This window comes from Microcaecilia unicolor, chromosome 11, assembly GCF_901765095.1.
Source record: "Microcaecilia unicolor chromosome 11, aMicUni1.1, whole genome shotgun sequence".
In the NCBI taxonomy this organism is placed as follows: Eukaryota; Metazoa; Chordata; class Amphibia; order Gymnophiona; family Siphonopidae; genus Microcaecilia; species Microcaecilia unicolor.
Window position 1 is genome coordinate 89,946,964 of NC_044041.1, and position 26,439 is coordinate 89,973,402.

At 43.4% G+C, this 26,439-nt stretch overlaps 1 protein-coding gene across 2 annotated transcripts in view; it reads right to left on the minus strand.

Annotated features, from left to right (window-relative positions):
- Positions 1–26,439, minus strand: part of SSBP4 (single stranded DNA binding protein 4) — a 547,729-nt gene that overhangs the window by 331,092 nt on the left and 190,198 nt on the right. For both annotated transcript variants that reach the window (XM_030218716.1, XM_030218717.1), the window contains exon 4: positions 25,730–25,814. In XM_030218716.1, the coding sequence (XP_030074576.1) occupies positions 25,730–25,814 (85 nt within the window). The remainder of the gene's footprint in view (positions 1–25,729; positions 25,815–26,439) is intronic.

Genomic DNA, 26,439 nt, shown 5'->3' on the forward strand with positions numbered 1-26,439 from the left:
CTTTCATCAAAAGGAAGGGGCTGATATCATTAGCTTTCAGGTGGAAGAAATGGGAGGGGGGCATGTGTGACAAAAGGGGTAGACAGCCAGAAACTCAGGATTAAGAAACAACCATCTACAGGGGGGCGGAGTCAAGAAGGCACACATACTGACTCTTACCTTCTTTTACTGCTATGTTGAAGCATAAGAATAAGACCTGTGTCTTTCCCTCTGAAACTGGGTAAGCCCCTGGGTCTGGACCGATAGATCAGTTTCTGCTGCAAGCTCACGTTTTGGCTGCAACCGGTGCCTAAAGCCTGCTTGGGTGATCCTAGGAAGCAGGTGCTACTCAAATTCATCTTGGGCATGATTAATCATTTAGTCCGGAAGTGACGATCCCTCCAAGGCAGCCGCAGAGTTCCATTGAAAAAATGGTCTCATCTAGCGTTTCCCCAACTGAACTGGATGTGGATCCATTGGAAGGAGGTGAGATAAGTGGAGCAGGAGGAGCTGGAAGCTCTTTGCACTGGACAGTAGCAAGTGAAGCACTTTTGAGGAAAGAGATGCCAACTACAAAGGAGGGTGTTACTGGTGCAGAGGGATCTGAAGGATTGGTGAGTCTACTGAGGGATTGGTAAATTTACCTCCTGCTCACTCTCTTTTGAAAAAACAACTTCCTGTAATTAGAGGTGATATGGGAAGCTTTATCAGAATTGGCTAAAGCATTAGTAAGCACATTAAATTCTTGAGCACATCGATTGGAAGAGAAAAATGGACAAAAGTATTCTAGAATGTTCTCTCTTAATTCCAAAAGTTGAGATGTTGGAAAAGGAACTCTCATACTCAACAGTTAAATGAGAACTTGGTAAAAGACAATTTGAATTTAAGAACAAAGGTGGAGAATCTGGAAAATTTATCCCGGGCATCTCACCTAAGATTTCTGAACTTTCCTTAGCTTGCTACTGTTTCTCCTCATGAAACGTTCAAGAGATATGTTACAGTGATCTTGGGAGTTACTCCAGAAATAATGACACCTGTTACTTAGGCATATCATCTGCCTGTTTCTAAGAAGCAAGAATTACAATCTCATGCAGAAACACCGTCTGAAATGGATGTTTTGGATGTCTCTAACATTCTAGAACAATCAGATGCAGGAAACGTTGTACCATAGTAGATGACGGCAGAGAAAGACCTGTACGGTCCATCCAGTCTGCCCAACAAGATAAACTCATATGTGCTACTTTATGTGTATACCTGACTTTGATTTGTATCTGCCATTTTCAGGGCACAGACCGTAGAAGTCTGCCCAGCACTAGCCCCGCCTCCCAACCACTAGCCCCGCCTCCCCCACCGGCTCTGCCACCCAATCTCCGCTAAGCTTCTGAGGATCCATTCCTTCTGAACCAGCTACTATGTTATTGACTTTTGCTTTAGTGTCAGATAAAGATTGTTTACTTAGGATGTATTTTCATCACCATGATAAAACATTCCTAAATATGAGGAATTACCGTCCCCGTCCCCCCATTTTTAAAAAGCTGCTTTACCGGTGCGGTAATGCCGCCACAGGCTGTGTTGGCATTACCACACAGCTTTGTAAAATGTGTGTGTGTGGGGGGGTTGAAGTATCAAGAGAAATGCAAAAAAGAGGAAACAATTTTTTCTACTGAAGCCTGGGTGTTAACAGTTGGGATCCTTCTAGAAGTTTCCTTGTAAATGCATAAAGTATCAATCTGTATGATTTATATTCTTTGACCCAGCCCATTTAACCAGTTTTCTGGCTACCAAAAGACTCTTAGTAGAATGTAGAATGATTTACCCTAGAATATAAACCGCACTGAACCCTGGAAAGGGGATATTAGCGGTATACAAGAATTGATTTGATTTAGTATCAGCTTCTCCCCCTGTGCTAGTTGTTGGTACGCCTCATGAATAAGAGTATAATATTATCTCACAGCAGTACGACCTATTTCTTCTTGAGTTTGTAATTGATAAGAACAAATATTTCTAGTTGTGATTTTCTTTAATTTGCTCCCCAGAATGGTGGACTTGTGCTTGACCTATTGATGGTTTTGTTATACATACATTTCAGTATAACCTTTTCGAAAGGGCCTAGCTTTTCTGTACAAGAATGATTTTCTTGATTGTAATTTTCAAATATTATTTTAAATAAATAATAATAGTAATAAAAGAGACAACCCCCTGAAGTAGGGGCCTGTATGATCTCAAAATTTCAAGTAGGAGGCCATCTTTGAATTACTACAACAGTCCAAATTCGGTGTCAGAACCTGCAAAGTATCTGACCTTCTCTGGGACTGCTACAACTACTGGAATGCTAAACACAATAAAGTAATTAAACCACTTCAGCACCAAACATGGGTCATTAAAAACCACGGCTTGGCCCTGAAGCACAATAGCACAGTCTCTACCCGATGGCATACCAATCCTGACATGTCAAAAACTTAATAGCAAGTTTAATTGAAGCACAGAGACAAGGAAGTTGCCTCTCTACCAATGGGCCTGTCCTCTCCTCCTTCCCATTTGCCAAGATCTCCCTGTATCTGTTTACATAGGTGCTAGCTTAATTGACACCTCTGCTACTAGAAACCTCACTGGCTTAGATCTAAGTTAATTGTTTAATACTCTGGGTTTATTTAATTAACAACAAGCCAGACTGTGGCTTTGTCTTCTCAAAATGAGTTCCAGAGGTCTTTCCTGGTTCTGAAATATGGTAAACAGCCAGGGCTGGCGCTTCCATAACGCAAACTAGACAGTCATCGCTCAGCGCTGAGATTCCAGGGGCAGCAAATAACCCCAATGTCACACAAAGTTGCGTGTACACACAGGACTGGCATTAAGGTATGACAAAAAGGGCAATTGCCCCGAGTTCCCATGCCACAGGGGGACCCATAACTGCCTCAAACTGAAGGAGGTATAGCCTGCAGGCGGGCTTGGAACCCTCTCCCCCAGGCCCCTACTTGTATCATCAGCCCTTTGTACATGTCCATTTTATAAAATCTGCACATCCACATTGCAGTGTCCAGGGAGGGATAATTTCCATTGGGTATAGCACCCCCCATTAAAATGAAAGGTTGGCTCCTATGAGGGGATATGAGGAACCCAGGGGCAGGAGGCTGGTGGTTGCTGCAGATTAAATTTAACACCTGAGGTGCTCGTAGGGTATGAGGCTGAAATTCTACTTATGTTTAACCTGTCTTTGCCCTAGAATGATAAACCCACTTCCTCTGATATTCAAAACTATTTAACCAAACAGGAACGGCTCCTGGCCAGTTAAATAGCATTTAAGCGCCTAACTGTGGATATTCAGTGGGAGATAACCAGTTATCTCCTGCTGAATATCCTGGTTAGTGGCTAACTGGCTATATTTTTATTTATTTAGATTTTGTTCACACCCTTTTCAGTAGTAGCTCAAGGTGAGTTACATTCAGGTACTCTGGATATTTCTCTGTCCCAGGAGGGCTCACAATCTAAGTTTGTACCTGAGGCAATGGAGGGTTAGATTGTAAGCTCTTTGAGCAGGGACTGTCTCTCTTTGTTAGATTGTACAGCGCTGCGTAACCCTAGTAGCGTTCTAGAAATGTTAAGTAGTAGTAGTAGGGTTAAGTGACTTGCCCAAGATCAGGAGGAGCAGCAGTGGGATTTGAACTGGCCACCTCTAGATTGCAAGGCCGGTGCTTTGCCCACTCCTCCAATTCACTATTGGGTAACATATAGGCATATTTTCAAAGCACTTTGGGAGGCTAAGTTCCATAGGTTTCTATGGAACTTTGGGAGGCTAAGTGCTTTGAAAATATGCCTCATAGTCAGTTAGGTGTGGATATTCAGCGTCAAACCTGCTATGTTGAGCGGTCAAAATAGGGCACTTAGCAGCCTATCTCTAACAGCTAAAAAGTTAATCAGTTAAGGGTCCTTTTACTAAGCTGCGTAAGCGCTTACCCGTGCCCAACGCACATCAATTCTGAGTTACCGCCTGGCTACCACTTAGCCCGGGTGGTAATTTCATTTTTGATGGGCGTCCCCTACGCACACCAGAAAATATTTTCATTTTCTGGCAGGCGGGCAGGAATTGGCATTTGAACGTGTGTTGACCATTAACGCCCGGTTAACGCATGAGTCCTTACCGCTAAGTCAATGGCTGGTGGTAATGTCTCAGACCCAAAATGGACGCACGCCAATTTTCATTTTGCTGCACATCCATCTTTGCCCCCCCCAAAATGGCATTTTTTACAGGTGCGCTGAAAAATGATCCTGTGAACAGCCAAAACACGCGCCTACACTACTGCAGGCCATTTCTCAGCGCACCTTAGTAAAAGGACCCATTAGTAATGAATATCAGCATAGCTGGTTAACTTTTTAGTGGCCAAAACAAACCCGGATATTTAATGCTGGTTGCCGGAAACGGCCTGGCATTGAATATCCAGGTTTAACCCTAGCGGTGGACTGCAAACGTGCTGCCACTGCTGGCTGAGTGTCAGGCCACTGTCTTTAATATTTTATTGCTGCCTCTACTTCAAAAAGTTATTTACCAATACATTTTCCAGATTTAAATTAATTGATTTAACATGGTTGTCCTAGGATAAACACCACCTTGCTAGACTGAGACATTTAGGGCCTGATTCATTATGGCTTTTTGTCTCATTTTGTGTCTTTAGGAAGAGACTTCAATGAATGAGGCCCACTATTCATATCTGTTTGTACTCTGGGGAATGTGACACAAATATTCCTTTTTATACACCCTTAGTCACAGTATCAACCCTGTGGAGGGAAGCGAAGCACTACTTGGTGATCAAAAGTCATTATCACCTGAAAATTGTTTAATGTGAACGAAATTAAGTGAGTCAGCAGTTTCGATCCAGTTTCCAGTAACCAAGGGAATAATTCTACAAGGAGTCAGCTAGATTTAGGCAGCAAGAACGCACATAATGTTGGTGTTCTAGTAATTTACGAGCTTATTTATTTATTTACAGATTCTTGATACACTGCAGATGGCCATGCATGTGGCTTTTACGCAGTTTACAAAGCAAAAAGGTTCAAGGAGAAGGTGAAGAGAAAAGAGAAGAGCAAAGGGAGTAGGAATGGGGGTGAGGGGGAGAAGAGGAGAAAGCTGGGAAATCAGCTATTGGCATCTTGGAAGAGGTTTGTCTTTAGTGAGATCATTAGCATTACCAGTGGAGGACTGGCCTAGTGGTTAGAGCACTGGTCTTGAAATCCAGAGGTGGCTGGTTCAAATCCCACTGCTGCTCCTTGTGATCTTGGGCAAGTCACTTAACCCTCCATTGCCTCAGGTACAAATTTAGATTGTGAGCTGGACAATGACACACCCAATGTACTCAAATGCAACTCACCTTGAGCTACTACTGAAAAAGGTGTGAGCAAAATCCCAATAAATAAACATAATCAATGTTAAATGGCACTCATTTGGGTTTATGTACAGATTTGCCTTGCACCCCATTCTATAAATTTGATAGGGTGGGAGCATAAGCAGGTCAGGGGAACTCCAGGAATTTAGGTATGATGTTATATAATAGTATCATTTATACACCAACTGCCATTAGCTGCACGCCAGCATTTACACCAGGTTTCAGCAGGCGTAAGTGCTCAAGGTCAGGTGCGAGATCCACGCTAAACTAGTGCCGTTTGCAGAATATTAGTTTAGTACGGATCTTCCCGGCGCCCATCTTTGGGCACCATTTATAGAATTTTCCCTTGAAAGTCTAGAGAAAGCCTTCTGAAGTTCTGCTACACAACCATGACCATGCAGGGCTGGCTCAAGGATATTGGTACTCTGAGACAACTTGATTTAGAAGCACCCCCCCCCCCCATTATATCGTCTCTGACACCCTCTCCCTCCCCACAGGTTCGGCATCCCCAACCACACACAGACATACACAGGTCCAGTTTCTTTTTCCCCCTCCTTTGTACTTCTCCCCACGGGTTCAGCACTACTCCCTCACCTCCCCATGGTCCTGTAAAGTTTATGTTGGTCGCTGGCAGCAAAATGACAGGCTGTCTCCCCCTCTATCATATCATCTCTGACTCCCTCCCACAGGTTCAGTATCTCCCCCCCCCACACACACACACACAGGTCCAGTCTCTCTTCCCCCCTCCTCTGTACTCCTCCCCACGGGTTCGCACTACTCCCTCACCTCACTCACTCCCCCATGGTCCTGTAAAGTTTATGTTGGTCGCTGGCAGCAGCAGCAACATGACAGGCTGCCTTGGGCCAGCCCCTGAGTCTTCCCTCTGCTGCGTCCTGCTCACAGAAAATTGCATCAGAGGAGACAGGACACCTAGGAGAGAAGACCCAGAAGCTGCTGCCACCAGCAATCAATATAAACCTCACAGGACTGCGGGGGGGGGGGGGGGGGGGAGGAGTGATCGAGGTGAGGGAGCAGTGCCAGACCTGTAGGGAGGGGAATAAAAGGCTTAACCTGTACACCAGGTGAAGTCAGAGGTTGGGTATTTTGACACTCTTAATTGCAGGTGCCCTGGACTACAGCTTCACCTGGTGACTGGTCCAATGGTTAAATCGGCCCTGTGACCACAGTATATATAAAGCCAGAATATCACATGAAGGGAGCTGAAAGGTAGATCTTCATTAAAGACATGTGCAGGCGTTACACTGATTCATTGAAAAGCAACTTTTTTCAGCTGCATTAAAGAGCTTCTTCTCCCCACCAAAAGTGCCTGCATTCATCAGTACGGCAAAAAAAAGGTTAGGCTCAGTCATGTAATTTATTCATGCACTCTTTATTAATATGTATCTGGATTATGCTAGTACCCTGGTGCAAACCGATTTGGGTGATATAAAAGCATAACACGACAAAAAATGACCCAGACAGCTGAAGAGCAGGCATCATGCAGATTTATTGCAGAGAGGGAGATTTTTAAAGCTGCTTCTGAAGATAATTGGCAATTTCTCTGCTTCCTTTTTATTTGAAAATAGGTGCCAAGTCCACAGGTAAAAAGTACCCGTGAGCTTGGCACCGATGCAGACAAGTTTAAAATTGTTCCCACAAAGCATGAATACAGCGTAGACAGCTGCAGTGTGGATGTTCATCGGTGCCCTGTAAAGGCAGTACCTTGTGTGAAAAGTCCATAAGGCGCCAATTTTAAGCTTGTTTTTCTAAACGAAACATGTGTGTCTCTGTTCTTTCACAAAATAGACGAACCAGCCCCAGCTGATAATGGTGTAAATGTGTACCTACATTCCAGAAGTACCTGCATATATATATGCCTCATATTTTAAATTTTCTTTTGAAATTATAACAAGTATAATAATCAAGCCACAATACTCACACAGAAAAGAATACATTACCAAAGCCAATTACAAAAATCAAGAATGAATGCGCTGCTGGGGGGTCATCGTAAGAGCCTGTTTTCCAAAGGCGAATAGACGCCCACGTTGCCTTTAGAAATCAGGCACCTTTTGGACTTTTTAGAGAGACACCCTGTTATGGACCCCTTACCTGCATCCAATCAGCGCCACTGATACAGTGTACTAGCCAAGGTGACTGAGATGAACATTTCAAGCTGTTAAACATCTTCTGATCTGATTTCTAGGCTCTTTTTGGGGGCTGGGTTTTAGTAGATTTAGGCCTGGCTCAAACTGCAACTTCCTTTTCACTCAAACAATAGCTTTCTGTTTGCCCTTGCCTCCACCCCCTTCCTCTCCTCCCTGCTTCTCTCTATCCCTGGCCTGTGTAGCCCCCCTGCTGCTGCAGTACTGATCTGCCAGCTGCTATGCTTGGGGGTGGGGGGGATCTCTCTCCTCCTCCCAGTTTTATTTAAGATCACAATAACAGCCTGAGCCCCTTTATCTGCAGACTGTCTGTAAGGCCCTACATCTGAGCCCTATGATGTTCTGCCTCTGGAAAGCCCCTGCATCACGAACTGGCTATTGCAACACCTTAACATAGGCAACCGTGACACCCTGTCCCAGCCCCTTAATACTCTGAACACAAGTTAATAAATAACAACACATTCACTTTGGATTAATTGGGAACAACTTGGCCGCAGCTTTATTACTACTACTACTACTACTACTACTTAGCATTTCTATAGTGCTGCCAGGGTTACGCAGCGCTGTACAAGTTTAACATGGGGAAGGATAGTCCCTGCTCAAGAGATCAAAACAGGATACCCGAGCCACACTGTAAGCTCTTAAAAAGCTACAGTTAAAGCACCCGGTCTGCTGCCATAAGCAAGACTGACAAATGAGCTATATGTGGTACACAGGACATTCCTGCCACCCAGCAAGGTGCATCCAACCCAGGTGCAGTGAAACCCATCTGCACCAAACCCTAACTTGATCAATTAGTGCTCCTCCAATCACTCAGGCTGCTCGGGTATTCCCGCCCTCCAAGCTGCAACATGCGTAATATAATATAAACAATAAATAGAGCAAGGAGTGGGTGGGAGGGTAGGTTGCTCCCATTCGTGTCGTAAGGGAAGAAAGAGGGAGTGCGCAGTAACTCTGTGTGCTTTAAGTCCACGGTTCCAGCCCCATATTTCCCTGAAGGGAGCCCCCGCATGGCGCAAAAACTCTCTTCCGGTCGCCATGGCTCCCCGCCTACTGCAGCTCGCCCTCCCCCTCAGCCAGGGCGTGGGTGCATGGGCGCACGGTGCCATGTTATGGGCAGCTCCGTGCACTGCGGCCCTACGCCTTATTCTTTGCTAAAGCGAATCACATTCAAACCTGCTGGCTTGTTCTGAACTGTAAGAGAGAGAGTTAGCCTAGTAACACACAGTAAACAGAGGATCCCTCAATTAAAAGCTGATAAATACAGTCAACCCTCAATTTAACAGACTAAATGGGGTGGGGGGGGGGAGGTGTCTTAAATTGAAATGTCCAAAACATATTAAATTTTATATAGTTTGAAGTGCAATACAATCAGCTTTCATATTAAACCCACAAATATTTCATATGCGAGAATATTACATATTATGCATTTAGAAATATATATGTTTGATCATTCTAGGATCACTACAAATTTGCAATAATCTTTTTTAAAGGCATATCCTGGAATGTGGGTAGTGTTACCTATCAAGAGAAGTGAAATATTTACAAACCCTTAATAGGCAAAAGCCATGGTAGCCTTTCTGCAAGAGAACCATGTAAATACCAATGAGCACGTAAAACTGAAATGTTGATAGATGGGGGAATTATATCCCTAACTTCACCCTTTCCAAAGGACATCATGTGATGTGATACCTGCCAGCGAGCTTTCTCCAGAGTTGCCCCTTACTCTGGAATGAACTCCCTGAAAGGCTTCGTTTAACACAAGACTCTCTACTTGCTGCACATATTATAACAGGACATGTTTATCCACTCGTACCCTAGCTAAGATAATACTGAAGCACCTTTCTGACCTCATGTGCAACTTTATTTAAATTAGTCCTCTTATTTTCTAATTCCTATTACTCTCTTGTCTGTATGTTCGATCTTTGCTTACACCCTATGCTGTCTATTAAAATGTTTTATTGTGTATTGTTGATATTGTAATGTAGCATACTATTCCATACGTTATGTTTGAATGTTTTTACTGCCATAATTATCTGTTGCCTATGTTTGACTTATTCTTGTTGTACGCTGCCTTGAGTGAATTTCTTCAAAAGGTCGGTAAATAAATTCAAATAAATAAATAAGAACATAAGCGTTTCCATACTGGGACAGATTGAAGACCCATCAAGCCCAGTATCCTGTTTCCAAGTGGCCAACCCAGGTCACAAGTACCTGGCAAGATTCTAGAATATATAAATACATTTTTATTGTTTAGTCTGGGAATTCTGCTGCTTCTCAATTCTGAAATCTCGACTGTTATAATATACAAATCAAGGGTTGATTGTATTTCTTATTTTCATGTGTTTTAACTTGGCTATTGATGCTGTAAGTTCTGCTCTCTCCTTCTACATCTTGTTGTGTGATTGTGTGCAGGGTAGAGATGACACGGGGACAGGGACCCGCAGTAACTGCAGGGATGGGGACAGAGCTCACGGGGATGGGGCGGGGACAGATCCCGCGGGGACAGGGAGGGGACGGGGACAAACTTTGTCCCCATGTCACTTTATACTTTGAAGCTTGTTAATCAACTGGACTGTTATTTATGTTTGATTGATACAGATGACAATATTTTTACTATTTGTAATTTAAACACAACAGTTATATAGCATATTGTTCCTTTTTATACTTTAATAAAAAGATTTAAATATAAAATCATAAGTGTTTGAGGCTTCTGCAGATGAGAACAGAGCTCACGGGGACAGGGATGAGGACAGAACCTGCAGGGACAGGGCAGGGACAGAGACGGGTTCTGCAGGAATGGGACGGGGATGGAGATGGGGCCTGCGGGGACGGGGTGGGGACGGAGACAGAACCCACGGGGACGGGGCAGGGAAGGGGACAAATTTTATCCCCGTGTCATTCTCTAGTGCAGGGGTGTGTGTGTGCGCGCATGTATGTGTGTGCGTTTGTGTGTGTGACTGTGTATACACGCGCACAGGGGTGTGAGTGTCTGAGCACGTGTGTACACACTGAGATTGCAATTCACTATACACAGGTCTTTCCTAAGTTTCTTTACGATGACTTCAGTTGTTACAAAACACAGGCGCTAAACAAGTGGCTATAAATCTACTTTTGATCGAGTTACTCTTTTGTTGTGTGAATTGCATTGGTTGCCGGTAGCAGCTTGAATTGAATTCAAACCTTTGTGCATCGCTTTTAAACTTTTGAATGGCCACTGTCCGTTGTATATGTCATCTCTTCCAAAAGAAAGAGCAAGTTCGCCAGCAGTTCACTGTTAACCTAAATAAGCTTAAGCACCCTTCAGCTTCTTTTACAAGACTATCTTCCTCCTGAAAAAAAATTGCTCTGTGTATCTACTCGATGTCGGGAGAATTTTACCAGTGTATATTAGTCAGAAACAGAATTACTTAAAGTTTTTGCAAGTTGTTGAAGACTTGGTTGTTTTGTAAATATTTTAGACAGACAATAATTATTATGATTCTTTAAATTTGATGTGATGTATAGACAGTTTTTAGAATATTTAACTCTTTTGTAATGGCTAAAGGGCTGATAAACGGCAAGCCGCACACCAGATATTCAATGCCGGGGTATGCGCAGCTCCCGGTATTGAATATGCAGGTATAACCACCAACTCAGCCAGGAGCGACTGACCATTCGTGCAACTGAGCAGTGCCCGAGGGCCCGGAGGCTCTGCCTGGATGTGCACCGCACACTACAGCCCTCCCTGGTCCTAACCTTTAAAGGCACGCCACTAGTGATCTAGTGGCCTCTGCAGGGGTGGGGGGAGGGACACGACGACATGTTCTTTCCTGCCCGTTGTGCTGCCGCTATTCCCCCTGCCTGGCACTGTTGTATTTTCAAAATGGCAGCCAAGACTCCCTGTGGAAGTGTTGCAAGACTGTCAAGACCCGCGAGACTACTGCAGTCAGTCTTGGCTGCCACTTTGAAAACACAGCAGTGCTGACAGGCAGGGGAATGGCAGCAGCACACTGGGGAGGAAAGAACATGCTCCCCCCCACCCCACCCCCGCAGAGACCACTAGACCACCAGGGCCTTTCAGGTAGAACCAGGGCAGCAGGGGTATCGGTTGCAGCGGTAGGAGGAGCAGCAGTGTGGCGGTAGGAGGGGTGTTGGGCAGCAGCACCCTTAGTGCCAGGGGGCCCAGACCACTCTCAGTCTGCCCCTGAACCCAGAAGTTAACCAGGCACTGATCGATATTTAGACCAGTGCCCAGTTAACTTGCTACATAAAGTTAGGCCAGTTGTTTTGCTGTCCTAACTTTATGCGGTTAGTTAGATGGGTAGCGGATTGACTATCACCCTAACCCTCGGATTCTATATAGTGCACTTAGATTTAGGTGCCAAAATCGGCACAGTTCTTTAACACCCGGCATAACTTAATTGGCTTAACAAGCTAATAAGCGCTGATATCAACACTTAACAAGAAATAACGAGCACTAATTGGCACTGATTAGAATTCAGGCGCAAAACTCGCTAAGCGTATTATGTAAAGATGCACGCCGAACTTCTCATGCACGCAGGCAAAAAAGGGCGTGGTTATGGGCAGGGAAATGGCCGTTTCATGGGCATTCCAAAATGTAGGCGCCTAGTTATAGAATATGGCCCAGTGCACCTAAATCTATGCGCTGGGATTTACGCCATGTTTTAGTTGGTGTACACGGATGCGTGCAGATTTAGGTACTGAAATATCAAACTATCAAAATATCGAAAGCGCCAAACCTCTACGAGAAAAACTGCACTGGCTCCCAATCAAAGAACGTATTGCGTTCAAAGTCTGCACCCTGATACATAAAATCATCTACGGCAATGCCCCGGGGTACATGACAGACCTCATAGACCTACCAACCAGAAACACAACAAGATCAACACGAACATACCTAAATCTCCACTACCCAAGCTGCAAAGGACTCAAATACAAATCAACCTATGCATCCAGCTTCTCCTATATAAGCACACAACTATGGAACGCATTACCAACCGCCGTGAAGACTACATATGACCACCTAAATTTCCGAAAGCTCCTAAAAACTAACCTGTTCGAAAAGGCATACCCGAACGATCCAACTTAAATGCCTAAACCGTGCAACACAACAACATAAAAGCTCTTACTGGACATAATGTAACTCTTCACCCTTATGATCCCCAATGTATCTATCACAAATGAACTTTACTCTACCATAACCTCACTCTGTATTTTTTTCATACTGGTATTGGCGATCGCCTCTACTGTACTATGTAAGCCGCATTGAGCCTGCAAATAGGTGGGAAAAATGTAACAAATAAATAAATCAACTAAGAGTATTCTATAATCTGCACCTAAATCTAGGTGCCGATTATAGAAAAGGTGCAGAGAAGGGCGACGAAAATGATAAAGGGGATGGGACGACATCCCTATGAGGAAAGGCTAAAGCGGCTAGCTTGGAGAAAAGGCGGCTGAGGGGAGATATGATAGAGGTCTATAAAATAATGAGTGGAGTTGAACGGGTAGATGTGAAGCGTCTGTTTACATTTTCCAAAAATACTAGGAATAGGGGGCATGTGATGAAGCTACAATGTAGTAAATTTAAAACGAATCAGAGAAAATTTTTCTTCACTCAACGTGTAATTAAACTCTGGAATTCGTTGCAAGAGAATGTGGTAAAGGCAGTTAGTTTAGCGGAGTTTTAAAAAGGTTTGGACGGCTTCCTAAAGAAAAAGTCCATAGACCATTATTAAATGGACTTGGGGAAAATCCACTATTTCTGGGATAAGCAGTATAAAATGTTTTGTACATTTTGGGGATCTTGCCGGGTATTTGTGACCTGGATTGGCCACTGTTGGAAACAGGATGCTGGGCTCGATGGACCTTTGGTCTTTCCCAGTATGGCAATACTTCTGTACTTATATACACTTAGTTGGCACTGATTTCAGCACTGATTTTTTAGGCGCCATATATAGAATCTCCTCCTAAGTGGCTAAGTAGATTGTCTACTTACACTCCACCCATGCCCCGCCTCTAACCTAGGGGTCGATGCTCAAAGGTCCTGTGCTCAAACCAACGCAGACACCATAGCTCAAGATCGACGTAGAAACTTATCACTGCGATGTTCAAAGCAAATGGTATTTCAATAATATGCACTCTATGAAACCGAAAGCAAAGGGGCCTGGCGCAAGAGTTTCATGGTAAGCGCAGCTCTTGTGCGCATGCCCAGGCAAGAGGGTAACAGCAAGCACACATTGGCATCATTCTTCTGCACCTTTAAATATAAGCGTTTCAAAAAATTGTTTTCACTTGAAAGGCTCATATTTAAGCGCAGAAAACCGGCACCATTGTGTGTCCCCAGTTTCTGTTTTGCTCGGACTTGCACATGGTTCTCATTATCAGCGTTTATAGGCTGCATGGACTTCCTACCGCTTCTAAAGGTAAAACAAAACCAGCAGTTTAAACTGAGAAATTCTGAAAAAATCCTCTCTTAAAACTTTGAATGCCACCCCCAAGCTGGCAGTAAGTTTCCAGCGTTAAGGGAAGCACTTGTTTCTGCGCTGTTCTCTGAGCGTTAGGAGGAAATACCAAATGACCTCATTAACACCCATCTCAGTACATTTAAATATATTTTGCGGCCATCTTTGACACGCATGTTGTTTCATGCGCTAGAACTCTCTGAACATTCTACGCATATTAACATGTGTGCCAGTCTGGCGTTAATTGCCTCTAATGCCGGCACTGGGTTTGAGCATCATCCTCCTAACCAGTTAGGAGTTGTCTGGTTTGCAGGGATATTCAGCTGCACTTACCGGTTATGTGCTGCTGAATCCCAGACAGCCCCAGGCATGTGATTTAATGACCAGGAGCCTCTCCTGGCCATTAAAATGAATTCCCCCCCCCCAATATTCAAAAACGTTTAACCAGCCAGGATCGAGAGCTGACCAGTTAAATGCCCCATAACCAGCTATCCAAGAATTTTCAGTGGGATATGGCCAGCTATGACCTGCTGAAAATTTGCGGTTAGTGGCTAACCAATTATATAGCGTGATATAACCGTCTATCTGCCAATTTTCTGTGAGTTTGGCAGTCATATTTGGCCACATGAATACCAGGCCTATCTTTGTCCACTTCAAAGTTAACCAACCAGTACAGAATATCGAGTTGGCCAGTTAAGTTTGAACCAGCCAAAACTAAAACAGATATTCAATTCCAATCACCGGATATGGCCCAGCATTAAATACCCGGGGTCAGCGCCGACCAGTTGGCTGGGCTAACACCCATGGTCTGAATATTGGGCCCCTTGACTTTTCTGTGAACTGTCCTGGGCTTTTGTTCGTGACGATATATAAACCTATATTGCTATGTTATGTTGTGTTATGCATAGTGCTAATTAATGTTCCAATGGCAAGAACCATACAGAGCAGGGACGTAGCTACGTGGGGCCACGGGGGCATGGGCCCCTGTAGATTTGGCCCTGCCTCCCTGGCGCCAACCCCTTCGACCCCCCCCCCCCCGCCGCCAACCCTCTTCCGCTGCTGCCGTCGGGTAACTTTGCTGGCGGGGTCCCCAACCCCCGCCAGCCGAAGTCCTCTTCTCCGGTGTGGCCACGTTGCTGATCTGCAAGGCTTCTGTTTCTGTGAGTCTGACGTCCTGCAGGATGTCAGATCACAGAAACAGAAGCCTTGCAGATCAGCAACGCGGCCGCGCCGGTTGGGAGGGGTTGGGGACCCCCACCAGCAAAGGTACCCGATGGTGACGGTGGGGGAGGGTTGGCGGTGGGGGAGGGGGAGTCGAAAGGGTTGGCACCGGGGGGGGGGGGTTCAAAGGTGGTGGTGGCGGCGGTGGCGGGGTCAAAAATGGGGGGGGGGGGGTCGGCAGCACCGGGGAGGGGACTAAAATGTGCCCCCTCACCTCAGGCTCTGGACCCCCCCTCCTGCCGAAGTCTGGCTACGCCCCTGATACAGAGGCCAAGAAAAGTCTGAAAGTGGCACCATTCAATCTGCAGTGCAGTCACTCAGTGGATGATTGACTCAGCTCTGCATAGCTGATAACTGGCAAAATAATTTAAGTACAGAAATATGTCTGTATGAGAGAGAGCTGAATGGCTCCTGAACTGGCCTGAAAATGTCTACACGGTGTCTCAGTGGCGCTCCTGGGGGGGGGGGGGGCGGGGAGGGCGGTCCGCCCCGGGTGCACGCCGCTGGGGGGGTGCCGCGCGCGCCTGTCCTCCGTTCGTTCCATGCTTCTTCTCTGCCCCGGAACACGTTACTTCCTGTTCCGGGGCAGAGAAGAAGCATGGAACGCATTGGAGGACAGGCGCGCGTGGCACCCCCCCAGCGGCGTGCACACGGGGGGGGGGGGTTCCTTCGTGGGGGGTGTCCTTTCGCCGGGGGGGGGGGTCCACACTGCATCCGGGGGGCGGGGCGCATCGGCAATCCGCCCCGGGTGTCAGCCCCCCTAGGAACGCCACTGCGGTGTCTGAAAAAAAAAACAAAAAAACAGAATCCCTTGCATAGTTTCAAAATACTTTGCAATTGTTTAAACACTTACTATGACCTTTGAAAATACATTAATATAATGGGGGGGGGTTTCTTACTTAATTCATAATTTGTGTTCAAAGTGTCCTCTTTCAACCTTGGCACATTCACAAATTCTTTGACACCACTGAGCTCTTGGCTCAGTAAATTCTGAGGTTTCATTCATTAAGAATTCAACTGTTTTGCGAGCTCGATGCACTGGAGCTCCTTCCTATTGAAAAAATAAAGTACTCCGAAATATCTCGAATTTCAGGCAGAATTTTCTACTCCAATATGACGATATTAGGTTATTTGGAAAAAAGTCAGGGGTCTCGTTTTTTCCAAACATCATGTATTATCATATTTGGAGAAACGTCTGACCTTAGTCAAATCACTACATGGATCAGGTATTCTGCAACATATGAAAGTAGTGCCTGTGTATAAGCTACATGTCAAAGTGATTAATAGGCGTATATTTTTAGTGCTAATTAGGTATTGAAGATATAGGCAAGGCAAAAATCTGCTCCGGATGGTCCTTCTCCAAGACATCCCTGGAACCAAGATGGATCCATCGTAACCAATCTCACACAGTCCAAAGGTAAAATCAAAACCCAGGGATCACACACAACAGATCTATCAAGTCTAGTTTGTCATTGACTTGTTATCCACACCCTCCCCCTGTGCCCCAGACAAACAGTGTCCAATCTGTATACCAGTACCATTGCTCTAACATTGGAATTGAGAATGTATTAACATAATGTAATATTGGTGCAAAACCCACTTATTATGCAGCATAGAGCCCTGGTGGAGTTCACAATTGAGTGGTAACCAGCTGTATGAAAAGATAAACCTCCCCTGCGTTAGAAAACATTCAACAAAGGTGCTTACAGACCATCTCGCTCCTGCGCTCAGCTGGCGCTGACAGAAGTTTATTACTCTCAATAGGGTAAACCCAAGACCAGCTCAACCGATCCCTGAGGCCCTGGAACCATCTGGTAATGTTATTCCAGCCAAAGTTAAACACATTTTCATTTACAGTACTTACTGGGTGCTCTACAAGGAATACAAGTAGCATGCTGAAAACATAAGCCTGAAACATACTTTCAAATCCAAACTGGAGACCATAAGGACATAAGAATTGCCCTACTGGGTCAGGCCAAAGGTCCATCTAGCTCAGTATTGTCTTTCTAACAGTAGCCAGTCCAGGTCACAAGTACCTGGTGGATTACCAAAAAGTAGCAAGATTCAATGCAACTGACCCTTGGACATAGGTGCCAACCCTACAGATGCTGAGCATCCCCAATATTGAGCAAGATCCTTCAATGTGTTAGGGATGTATAATTTGTGCTGTGTTTAGCATCCCCAATTATGAAAAGATTTGTGAATTGTGAAATATTGACACCTAGGCTCTCAGGGTTAAGAAGTGACTTTCCCCAGATCTAACTTAATATTATTAAGTTGATAATGGTTTGTGGACTTTATCTTCATTAATTTGTTCAAAGCTTTTTATGTTCAAATATTTTTTATTGAAGTTTCATTTAAATAAAAACAAAACACCATATAATATGATACAAACAATAAGCAACAACCACGGGATGCCATCCAAATCAAGAATCCTCTATGAGTACATAACTATTTCTTAACTTCGTGCATTACATTGTCATATATACTACTACTACTACTACTTAACATTTCTAGAGCGCTACTAGGTTTACTAGAGTAGAAGCCCAAATAAGCTAATGCTTTCCAATAGTATTCATTTTCAGTTAACATTCTTCAAATTTTAAATTTCAACAATTATTGATGGCTTCGCAGCAGAGAAAAGGAAAGAAGAATAGAAAAAAAAGGTTACCTGACTATTGCAGCTTATTCCACAGGAAAAACAGTTGCAAAAACTATACCTCATAACATCAACTTTGTCAGAATGACCCCCCCCCCCTTCCCACCCTCTCTACTCTTACCCCTAACGACCATATACCCCCACCCCCAAAGACCCAAAGCACAACATCAACCTGCCAAAATAGGCTCAAAATGCCCAACCAGCTCCCCCCCTTATTACCCCCCCTATTCCTGCACCTCCCGAATCAATGCACCAAAGCAGTGCCCATGGGCTTGGACTCTGATAGCCCCTTGAGAACTTAAAATCTCTAAAGGAGATGTATAAACTTCCCTCCCCCTACCACCCCACCTAAATACAAGTATACTGGATATAGGGGATATAATAAGCACTTAATCCAATCATGTTCAAACCTTTTTAAAAATCCAGCTATGCTAACTGCTTTTGCCACATGCTCTGGCAATGAGTTCCAATTATGCACTGAGTTAACAAAATTTTTTTTCCTATTTGTTTTGAAAGCCATATTAGGTAGCTTCATAGGTATTTTCATGGCATGTCCCCTAGTCTTTGTACTTTTTGGAAAGAGTAAACAATTGATTCATGTTTACCCATTCTGCTCTACTTGGGATTTTGTGGGCTTCTAGCTATCATATCTCCCTCCTCAACCGTCTCTAACCTCTTTAGCCTTTCCTCACATGAGAAGAGTTCCATCCCCTTAACCATTGTGGTTACTCTTCTCTGTATCTTTTCCAATTCCACTTCTATCCAGGAACAATTCAACTGGAAAACCAGCAGCGGCCATGACAGCTGGCTGAAGATGTCTGGATCTCAGTGGAACTGAATCAGCTACATATTGTTTTTCAATGAGAAGGCAACATTCACCTGTTACTCCCAGGACCTGGCTTCCAACCAGAAGAGGATCTCCTCCTATACTTTACTTTGAACTTAGACAATTATATCCCACATATACCTCAAGAGTTCAATGTGGCTTACATACAATACCAAGAAACAATTTTTTTTTATTACATTTGTACCCTGCGCTTTCCCACTCATGGCAGGTTCAATGCAGCTTACATGGGGCAATGGAGGGTTAAGTGACTTGCCCAGAGTCACAAAGAGCTGCCTGTGCCTGAAGTGGGAATCGAACTCAGTTCTTCAGTTCCCCAGGACCAAAGTCCACCACCCTAACCACTAGGCCACTCCTCCAAGTCCTAACTTCACAGCAATATAAAACCTCAAGATCCAACCTATCAGCCAAACAACTTCTGAACAAAAAGTTTTCAACATTTTTTTTAAATGATAAAACCAATATGGCTTCCAGGGGCAATTTAACATATTAGTGTTACAAACATTTAAGGCAACAGAAAGCAAGGCTGTCTGCAAGCCATGGCTCCTTTTACTGGACCATGTTAAGAATTAGGACCTGAACTTTTCGAGACCACTCATATATTCTTCCTTCAGATCAACAGCAACAGTAGAGCTATTAAATATAAAGCAGATTATTCCATTCACTTTTTCTTAACAAGGATTTCATGAGGGTAATTTTATACAAGGACATGTGATTTAAGAGGGCAAAGTAGCGCTTACCTATGCGCTATTTTATTAATACCTATGTGCATTTAAGTGGTAGCAGGTGTATCTACTTCACAAATGTTGATCTACCTCTAGATTTACTCATGTATGTATGTAGATTAACATATTTTATCATCTATGTGCGTACTTGCAAACCCTATCCATGTTCCACCCAAACTCCATCCCTGTACATGCCTACCAACAAAGTGTGCACCATCATGTCATTGCACATACTTTTATGCCAGGTATGAATGAAAATGATTCTATAAAATTACTCCCAAATATACATATGTATATTATATAGATAAACAGAAAAACTGATTGCCATCAATTCAAAGTTGACACCTGGCAACCATATAGATTGACTTTGTCCAACATGTCCTGTCTTCTATTTGTATACAGAAGCTTTTTAATGGAACATTCATTGTTGTGATGGTATCAATCCAATTCATTGCTGGTCTTCCATGCCCTCATTTTACTTCAACCTTTCCTAGCATAATTGCTTTTCTAAGGACTCTGCCCATCGCATAATATGGCCAAAATATGATAGGTCAGTGTAGTCACGTGAGCTTCTAGTAAGAATTTAGGTTTTATTTGGTCAAGGCCACATCTGATTTTGTTGGATCTGGCAGCTTGCCTCCTTGAACTTCTAGCTCTGATAGACTATATAATGCCATGACCATATTTGAAAATACCCTTTTTTTAAATTTTATGATCCCTACCAATTGCAGTGTGCCACAGACCTCAGCTCCTTCTGGAATCCATTACATGCTCATCTAAAGTCCAGTCAGTAGGTGTCACCACAGAGTAACAGCTGTGACTCTCCCTCCCCCTATGGCTTTGAATGCTGCAACCCCACCTGTAGCTACCCTGGGAAGCAGAGGCTACACCCTAAAATGGAACCCAGGTCCCTCCACATGGTGGCATCAGTACTACCACTGAGCTACTAGACAGCCCTTTAACTAATTCATTGTATATATTGACATTTTCTCATGAACTACATTCCCTCTGCCATTTTATGCCATCTGAGATTGAGTGGGGAAGAATTATGGAACTCCACAGTGTTACAGGAGACCCAGGGTAGCTGCAGGATAGGATAGAAGGCTGAATTGTAATCTTACACAGACTTACAGACTGCCACAGAAACAGGAAAATCCAATTAACAGGACAAACCTAGCTTCATCGATGTAGGGACAGTGCTGTAACTTGAACTATATATATATATATATATATTTACACACAGTTCCAGGCACTACATATTTTCTTTGAGAGGTTCTCTTCCTTGAAAGCTGCTGCCAGTTAAGTAATATGAAAGTAACACCATATTTTTACACTGCTAAATTCTACAAAAAATTATTTATATACTGTCTGAGGTTTAAAAACGGAAAAAAAAAACCTGTGGATCGATGAGGATTTGCACTTCACTGTTTTATGAAAGTTTCTCAGCAGTGTTTGTTGCAGGATATTCTGATGATCCCCTCCCCCCCCCAAAAAAAAATAATATTTAAGTGTTTATTGATAAAAAATATATATATCAAAGAAAATATGTAGTGCCTGGGACTGTAAATATATTGTGACAGAAACAGGAAAGACATTTTCCACTATAAATCTCAAAGAAAGCCAAGGAGTACCACTTATATGGTTGTGATTTTATCATTTAAAGAATTTGAGGGCTCTACTCTATGAAAGATAATACCTGAAATATCAATCACACTGAATTACTTAATCCCACAGTAGAAGAAGCCATTCTAGCAAGCATAGGAATAGCCTAGTGCTCAGACCTCTGAACTCTAATACAGGAGAAGTCCTGAGACTTCATTCAAGCCAGTAATTCTCTGCGAGGCCTGGAGCAAGCCACTTCATCTCCCCATACTTCTAGGGCCCAGCTAGAAATAAGGATCTATCCTCAGCTATCCTTCCTGGTCAATAAAGGAAACAAACACACTTTTCGGTTACAATTCGGGGAAATTGCCCCGCTGAGTTACTCTACAGCCTTATTTCCTCTGTTCTGCTACATGTATGTGGTAAATGGAATCTTTTGCTTTCCTCACTGTTACTCTCTGACCCATGAGTTGGAGATGCCAAAGATGCCAGTAACAGGCTGTCTGCAGTCACCCAGCATCATTTGAATTCAGACTTGCTATTCCACTTTTACAGAGTCTCCCTAGACAGATGATGGCATTCGATTGTACAATAAAACAATTACAAAGCAAAAAGTAAGCATTGTACAAAATAAACCAAAATAATGTCAGAAAACTAAACTGAAAAAAATGTGAGCTACGTGCTTCCTCTGCAAAAGATGCATCAGTATGATGAAAATTGTGGTCTCTCTCTGCACGCCAGTAGATTTGAGTATAAAATAATTATCCTGCCTTCAGAAAGAAGGGATAAGACACTTATTTCTCCTACCACATGTGTTATCCCTGGTCACTGAGGGGTCAGGGAGGAACAAAACCTTGAAACTTGTCTTGATTGAAAGAAATAGCTGCTCCCTCTGTAGAGGGAGGCAGACAGCCATCTATGACCTTAACAAACAGAATGGATAATAATACATTTATACTGCATGTTTTTCATCTAATGTTAGTGTTTAGTTTTCTTGTGTGTGTTTTGCTATGTATTATGGTTGTGGCAACCCAGTTGCCTAGACTATTTACTGCTTTGGAGGGTGGTATGTCTGGGAAACATTCTTTAAAGGCTCATTTATTTAAAAGTTTTCAAATGAAGGTGGTCTGGTCAGTGTTAGGCAGAGCCAGTGACTGAGGCACAGAGCAATAAAGCGACTGGCCCAGCAGTGACATTTTGCTCTGTACATCCTAATCTGACCCCTTGCCCCCTCCTCTCTTTCCTGGCCTTCGTCCAGTCATTGCCGTGACCGCCCTCTGACTCAGGGGCACAGACTGCAACCCCCATGGGAGCCTGGCACAAGCTTGAACTTCATTTGATTTCAGACTTAAATTCTGACTTTATAACACCAAGTTAACCATTGGACAGAGCTACAAAGTTAATAACTGCAATACATAACATAAGAATAAACATAACAACCTGAATTTATAAGTCCATAATATCAAACCCATTCCATTCAGGACCACCAAACCAAATAAAACTCTTTGATTCCCTTTTCAAATACACCCTCAACTCATTCTCAGAACCAATGCTCTGTCTTCAGATGGGAAATGCCATTCAAGAGAGAAAAGAGAAAACACAGTACTGATTTGATTAAAAACAGGGATAATGGACAAGTCTCAGAGGAACACTCGACACATATACTCACACACACAAATCTTCAAAGCCCGGCACACAATAGTCAAGGCAGTTTTTCAGAGAGAAAAGGGCTGACAATGGTGTAATCTTTACCAATGAGTCTTGGAAAGATTATTGATGTCTTCAAAACTCATCGGTATTAATACTAATTTGAGGCATCTTCATCTTAACTTCATTCATAGGACTCATTACCCCAGAAAAGCTTTTTAGGACAGGGTGGAAGGAGTCCTTGAAATGCACAAGAAGTGGAGATGCAGCATGAACTTTCTTTTGTATGATTTAGCAATGTGGATTAATTGATAGACAATGGGATGATATGGCCTTGATCATTAATAAGGGTTACCGTATTGTCATTCCTGTTAACCCTTTGACTCTTCTTTTGGGCTGATGGTGTACGTAGATGTCAGTGTTTCTGGTTCTGGCAGGAAGAAGGATAGAAATCCACTGGAAATGTCAAAGGGTGCCATCTGGGTAGCTGACATTTCACTCACAAACCCGAAAGGGAAAGCAGTTCATTTGCATAGGGGTTGCATGTATAACTTTAAGATCATTTGGGCATTTTAGCTTACATTTTTATTTTTATAACTGTTGAGAAGATATAAGTTATATGAGGTAATTGATGGGGTTGGAATTGTATCCATTCTGCAAACCAAAAAGCGCTGTTGTGGTTAGCTTTCTTTTTATTGATTTATTGTTAGTCACAAGCCAGTTAAAATCAATAAAGAAATGTCTTATAAAACATCAAATGAAGGGCACAGTAACCTAACTCAGTTCCAAATATTCTGCCTCTCCTCTTTACCAGTTCACTGCCGTCCCAGCATCCAGAGGTAGCCAGTGCAAGGCTCACATTCTGTATAATAATCAGGCTGTTCTGCCACCAGCAAACATGGGCCTTAGTCTTCCTTGCTTGTTCTGATTGCATTATGCAGAGGTCTGTAAAAGCCTCGCTGGGCACACAAGACTGTAAGAGATATGCTTTCGTTCATGTGCTCAGTCAAATAACATTCACATTACACAGAGAAGCCCTTCTGCTGTCCTCTCTCCCATAAGATTTGCAAACAGCACCTGAGGACCTGCAGACAGAGGCACCCTGCTGTCAACACAGGGGTCACAGGTCAAAGGAACTGCATCATTAATCTTTGACCAGGATCTTCTCCCACCTTTGTTTTCAGAGTCATTGCCAGAGACAGGGCAGGAGAGAAAAGGAAGTTCTCTTCTTACTCCCCTGGGGCCAGGCAGGTTTTTTACTCCCCCCCCCCCCCCCCCCCGCCCCATGCCTGTAAGTAGAGGCCAAGGAGGGCAAAAGAGCCTTAGCTAACAGCCCAGCAATTACCATGTGGCCACCATCTACCTTTAATCACAGAGGTAGGGTCAAGTTGTGGTCAGTATCACCAAGCAGACTTTAACAAGGCAGCCTGCGCCCTTATTTTAAAGCTAATGTATGGAATGTAACACTTGAACATAGTAATGTGCAAACTCACTGTATAATGTAAAGACCCCAGACACACAGCATTCACATACAGTAAGTTTATCAAAATGAAGAAAGATCCCATTCCACTGATATCTGTTAGCAAAACATTATGGGGAAATCCAATGGGAGGCTGTCACAGCTCTGCGACATCTGAGGCCCTGTATCCGCCAACCCTCAGGGTTTTTCATGTCTGGAATGCAGCAGAAACTGGCCCACAGATACACATGATCCCAAATGGCACTGGGCTTTCTGCACAAGGACACAGATTTTTCTAGAAGCCAACCCCTACCTTCACAACCCTTACTAGTTCCATGAGCAGCAACACGTTAAATAAGCTTGAATTTAAACAGTGATAAAATCCATTATCCCCTCCCAAATCCTGTTTTAACATGGAAAGAGATCAAGTTTAAGCTCATCTCCTTTGTTTCTAGTCATTTCCATGGGATTTCCAATATGTTTGCATTGAAGAAAAACACAATTCATCAATTTAAAACCAGTCAAAAGTAACTAAAAGGAGGCATTGACAACTTAATACATTGCTTCTTAAATTGCTAGTAACTTTGTGCTAAGGGCTTGAGTAGAGAGGTGTGGTAGCCGTGTTAGTCCACTTTTAAAAGTAATCAATAGAAATCAAACAAAATAAAACATGGAAAAGAAAATAAGATGATACCTTTTTTATTGGACATAACTTAATACATTTCTTGATTAGCTTTCGAAGGTTGCTGAGGGCTTGTAAGCTACAGCGTGTTGCCTTTAACCAATGAATTTTCCAACAATGCAGAAAATGACAGAGTCCAAACCCAAGACCTGAATATGGGGAAGTTGTGCTATTGCTGCTTGGTACATCCCAACACAAGGAAGCCTTTGGTCACCATGACAACACCCAACAAGACCTTACCAACCACAGTACTTCCCAAGCCACCCAAAATACATCCATTAAAACAATAAGCCAGCCTCAGACCTCAGACCTCTGCAGCACGACTGCCAGATAGGGTTGCACACTCATCCCAGGTTGACCAAACAATTGTCCCACTGAGTTCCCTTAAATAACTGCAATGCCATGTATGTATGTAATGAAGCAAAACTGGAACCAGACTGTTTGGTTGATCTTGGTTGGGTTTACAACCCTAGTGACAGGGTTAATCAGGGCAACTGGTTGGGACATACTTTCTCTGGTATTCACAACTTTTCCTAATGCCTTGGCAGAATCATTTTAATATGAAATTGCCACTATAAAAATCAAAGGAAGTCTGAAGAATAGGTAGCTTGAAGAATAGGTAACAGTCCATGAAGTAAACTCTCTTCACTCGGCCTATCCAAATGTGGCAACACAGCATGCTCTCTCAACCAATTAAATCACATGGTCCTGAGGCCAATCAGATCAGACATTGATCCTACTGGCCAGTACAAACAGTTGCCCCTCCCTCAATCCATGATCAATAAAAAATATTTAAAGTGTCACCTCAACCAATTAGAACTTGAGTCTTAAACAGTAAGGGCTTACAGTTGGTTGCTGGACCAATGACTGCACTGAACAAATGAATAAAAGGCTATGCTGTACTCACGTAGTCGTGAAATGCCTTTGCTTCACTGGAGTGCTCACAGGTCTCTCGTCGATCAGGTGCCGCACAGTACAGATCCCAAAATACACTGTTGGAAGCAAAGCAGAAGGTCAAGATGAAAGAGCCACTGGTGTCATGCTTTACACACACCCTCCTCCATTGGTCTGTGATCAGGCATTTAAGCCTTGGCTCTGCCTTTTATTCTCCTCCTATCATCTACTTACTTCTATAAAGATTTGCCCACTTGTCCCATGTCAGTGAAACAGACTGATCCAATCCTGGTTTTGCCCCACAGTGTACATGGATTTGTAGTTCTGATTTTCCCATTGATTCCCCCCCCCCCCCCAAAAAAAAAAAATATATATATGGCCTACAGCTCCCTACATGCATAAGGGCTAAAACCAGGCCTGGCTCAGCCTTCTTGATTGACCTGGGTGGCAGCCCTACTTCCACAGTGTTGCAAGAAGAACACATGAAACGGTTAATCACATTTTTTTTCAAAAAGTAAATAAATACTTTATATTTTTATTTTTAGATAGGGCTGACTAACAGCCATCTTATCCGATTTCACCTTCTCACTACAGATTATTCCACTGAGAACTCACAGCCCCACGAGGAACCAACAGCTCTGAAGAGACAGGTTCAATGAGAGAAAAACCAGAGGCTCTGTAATCTGTCACCACTGTACACTGAACAAACTGAACTTTTCTTGG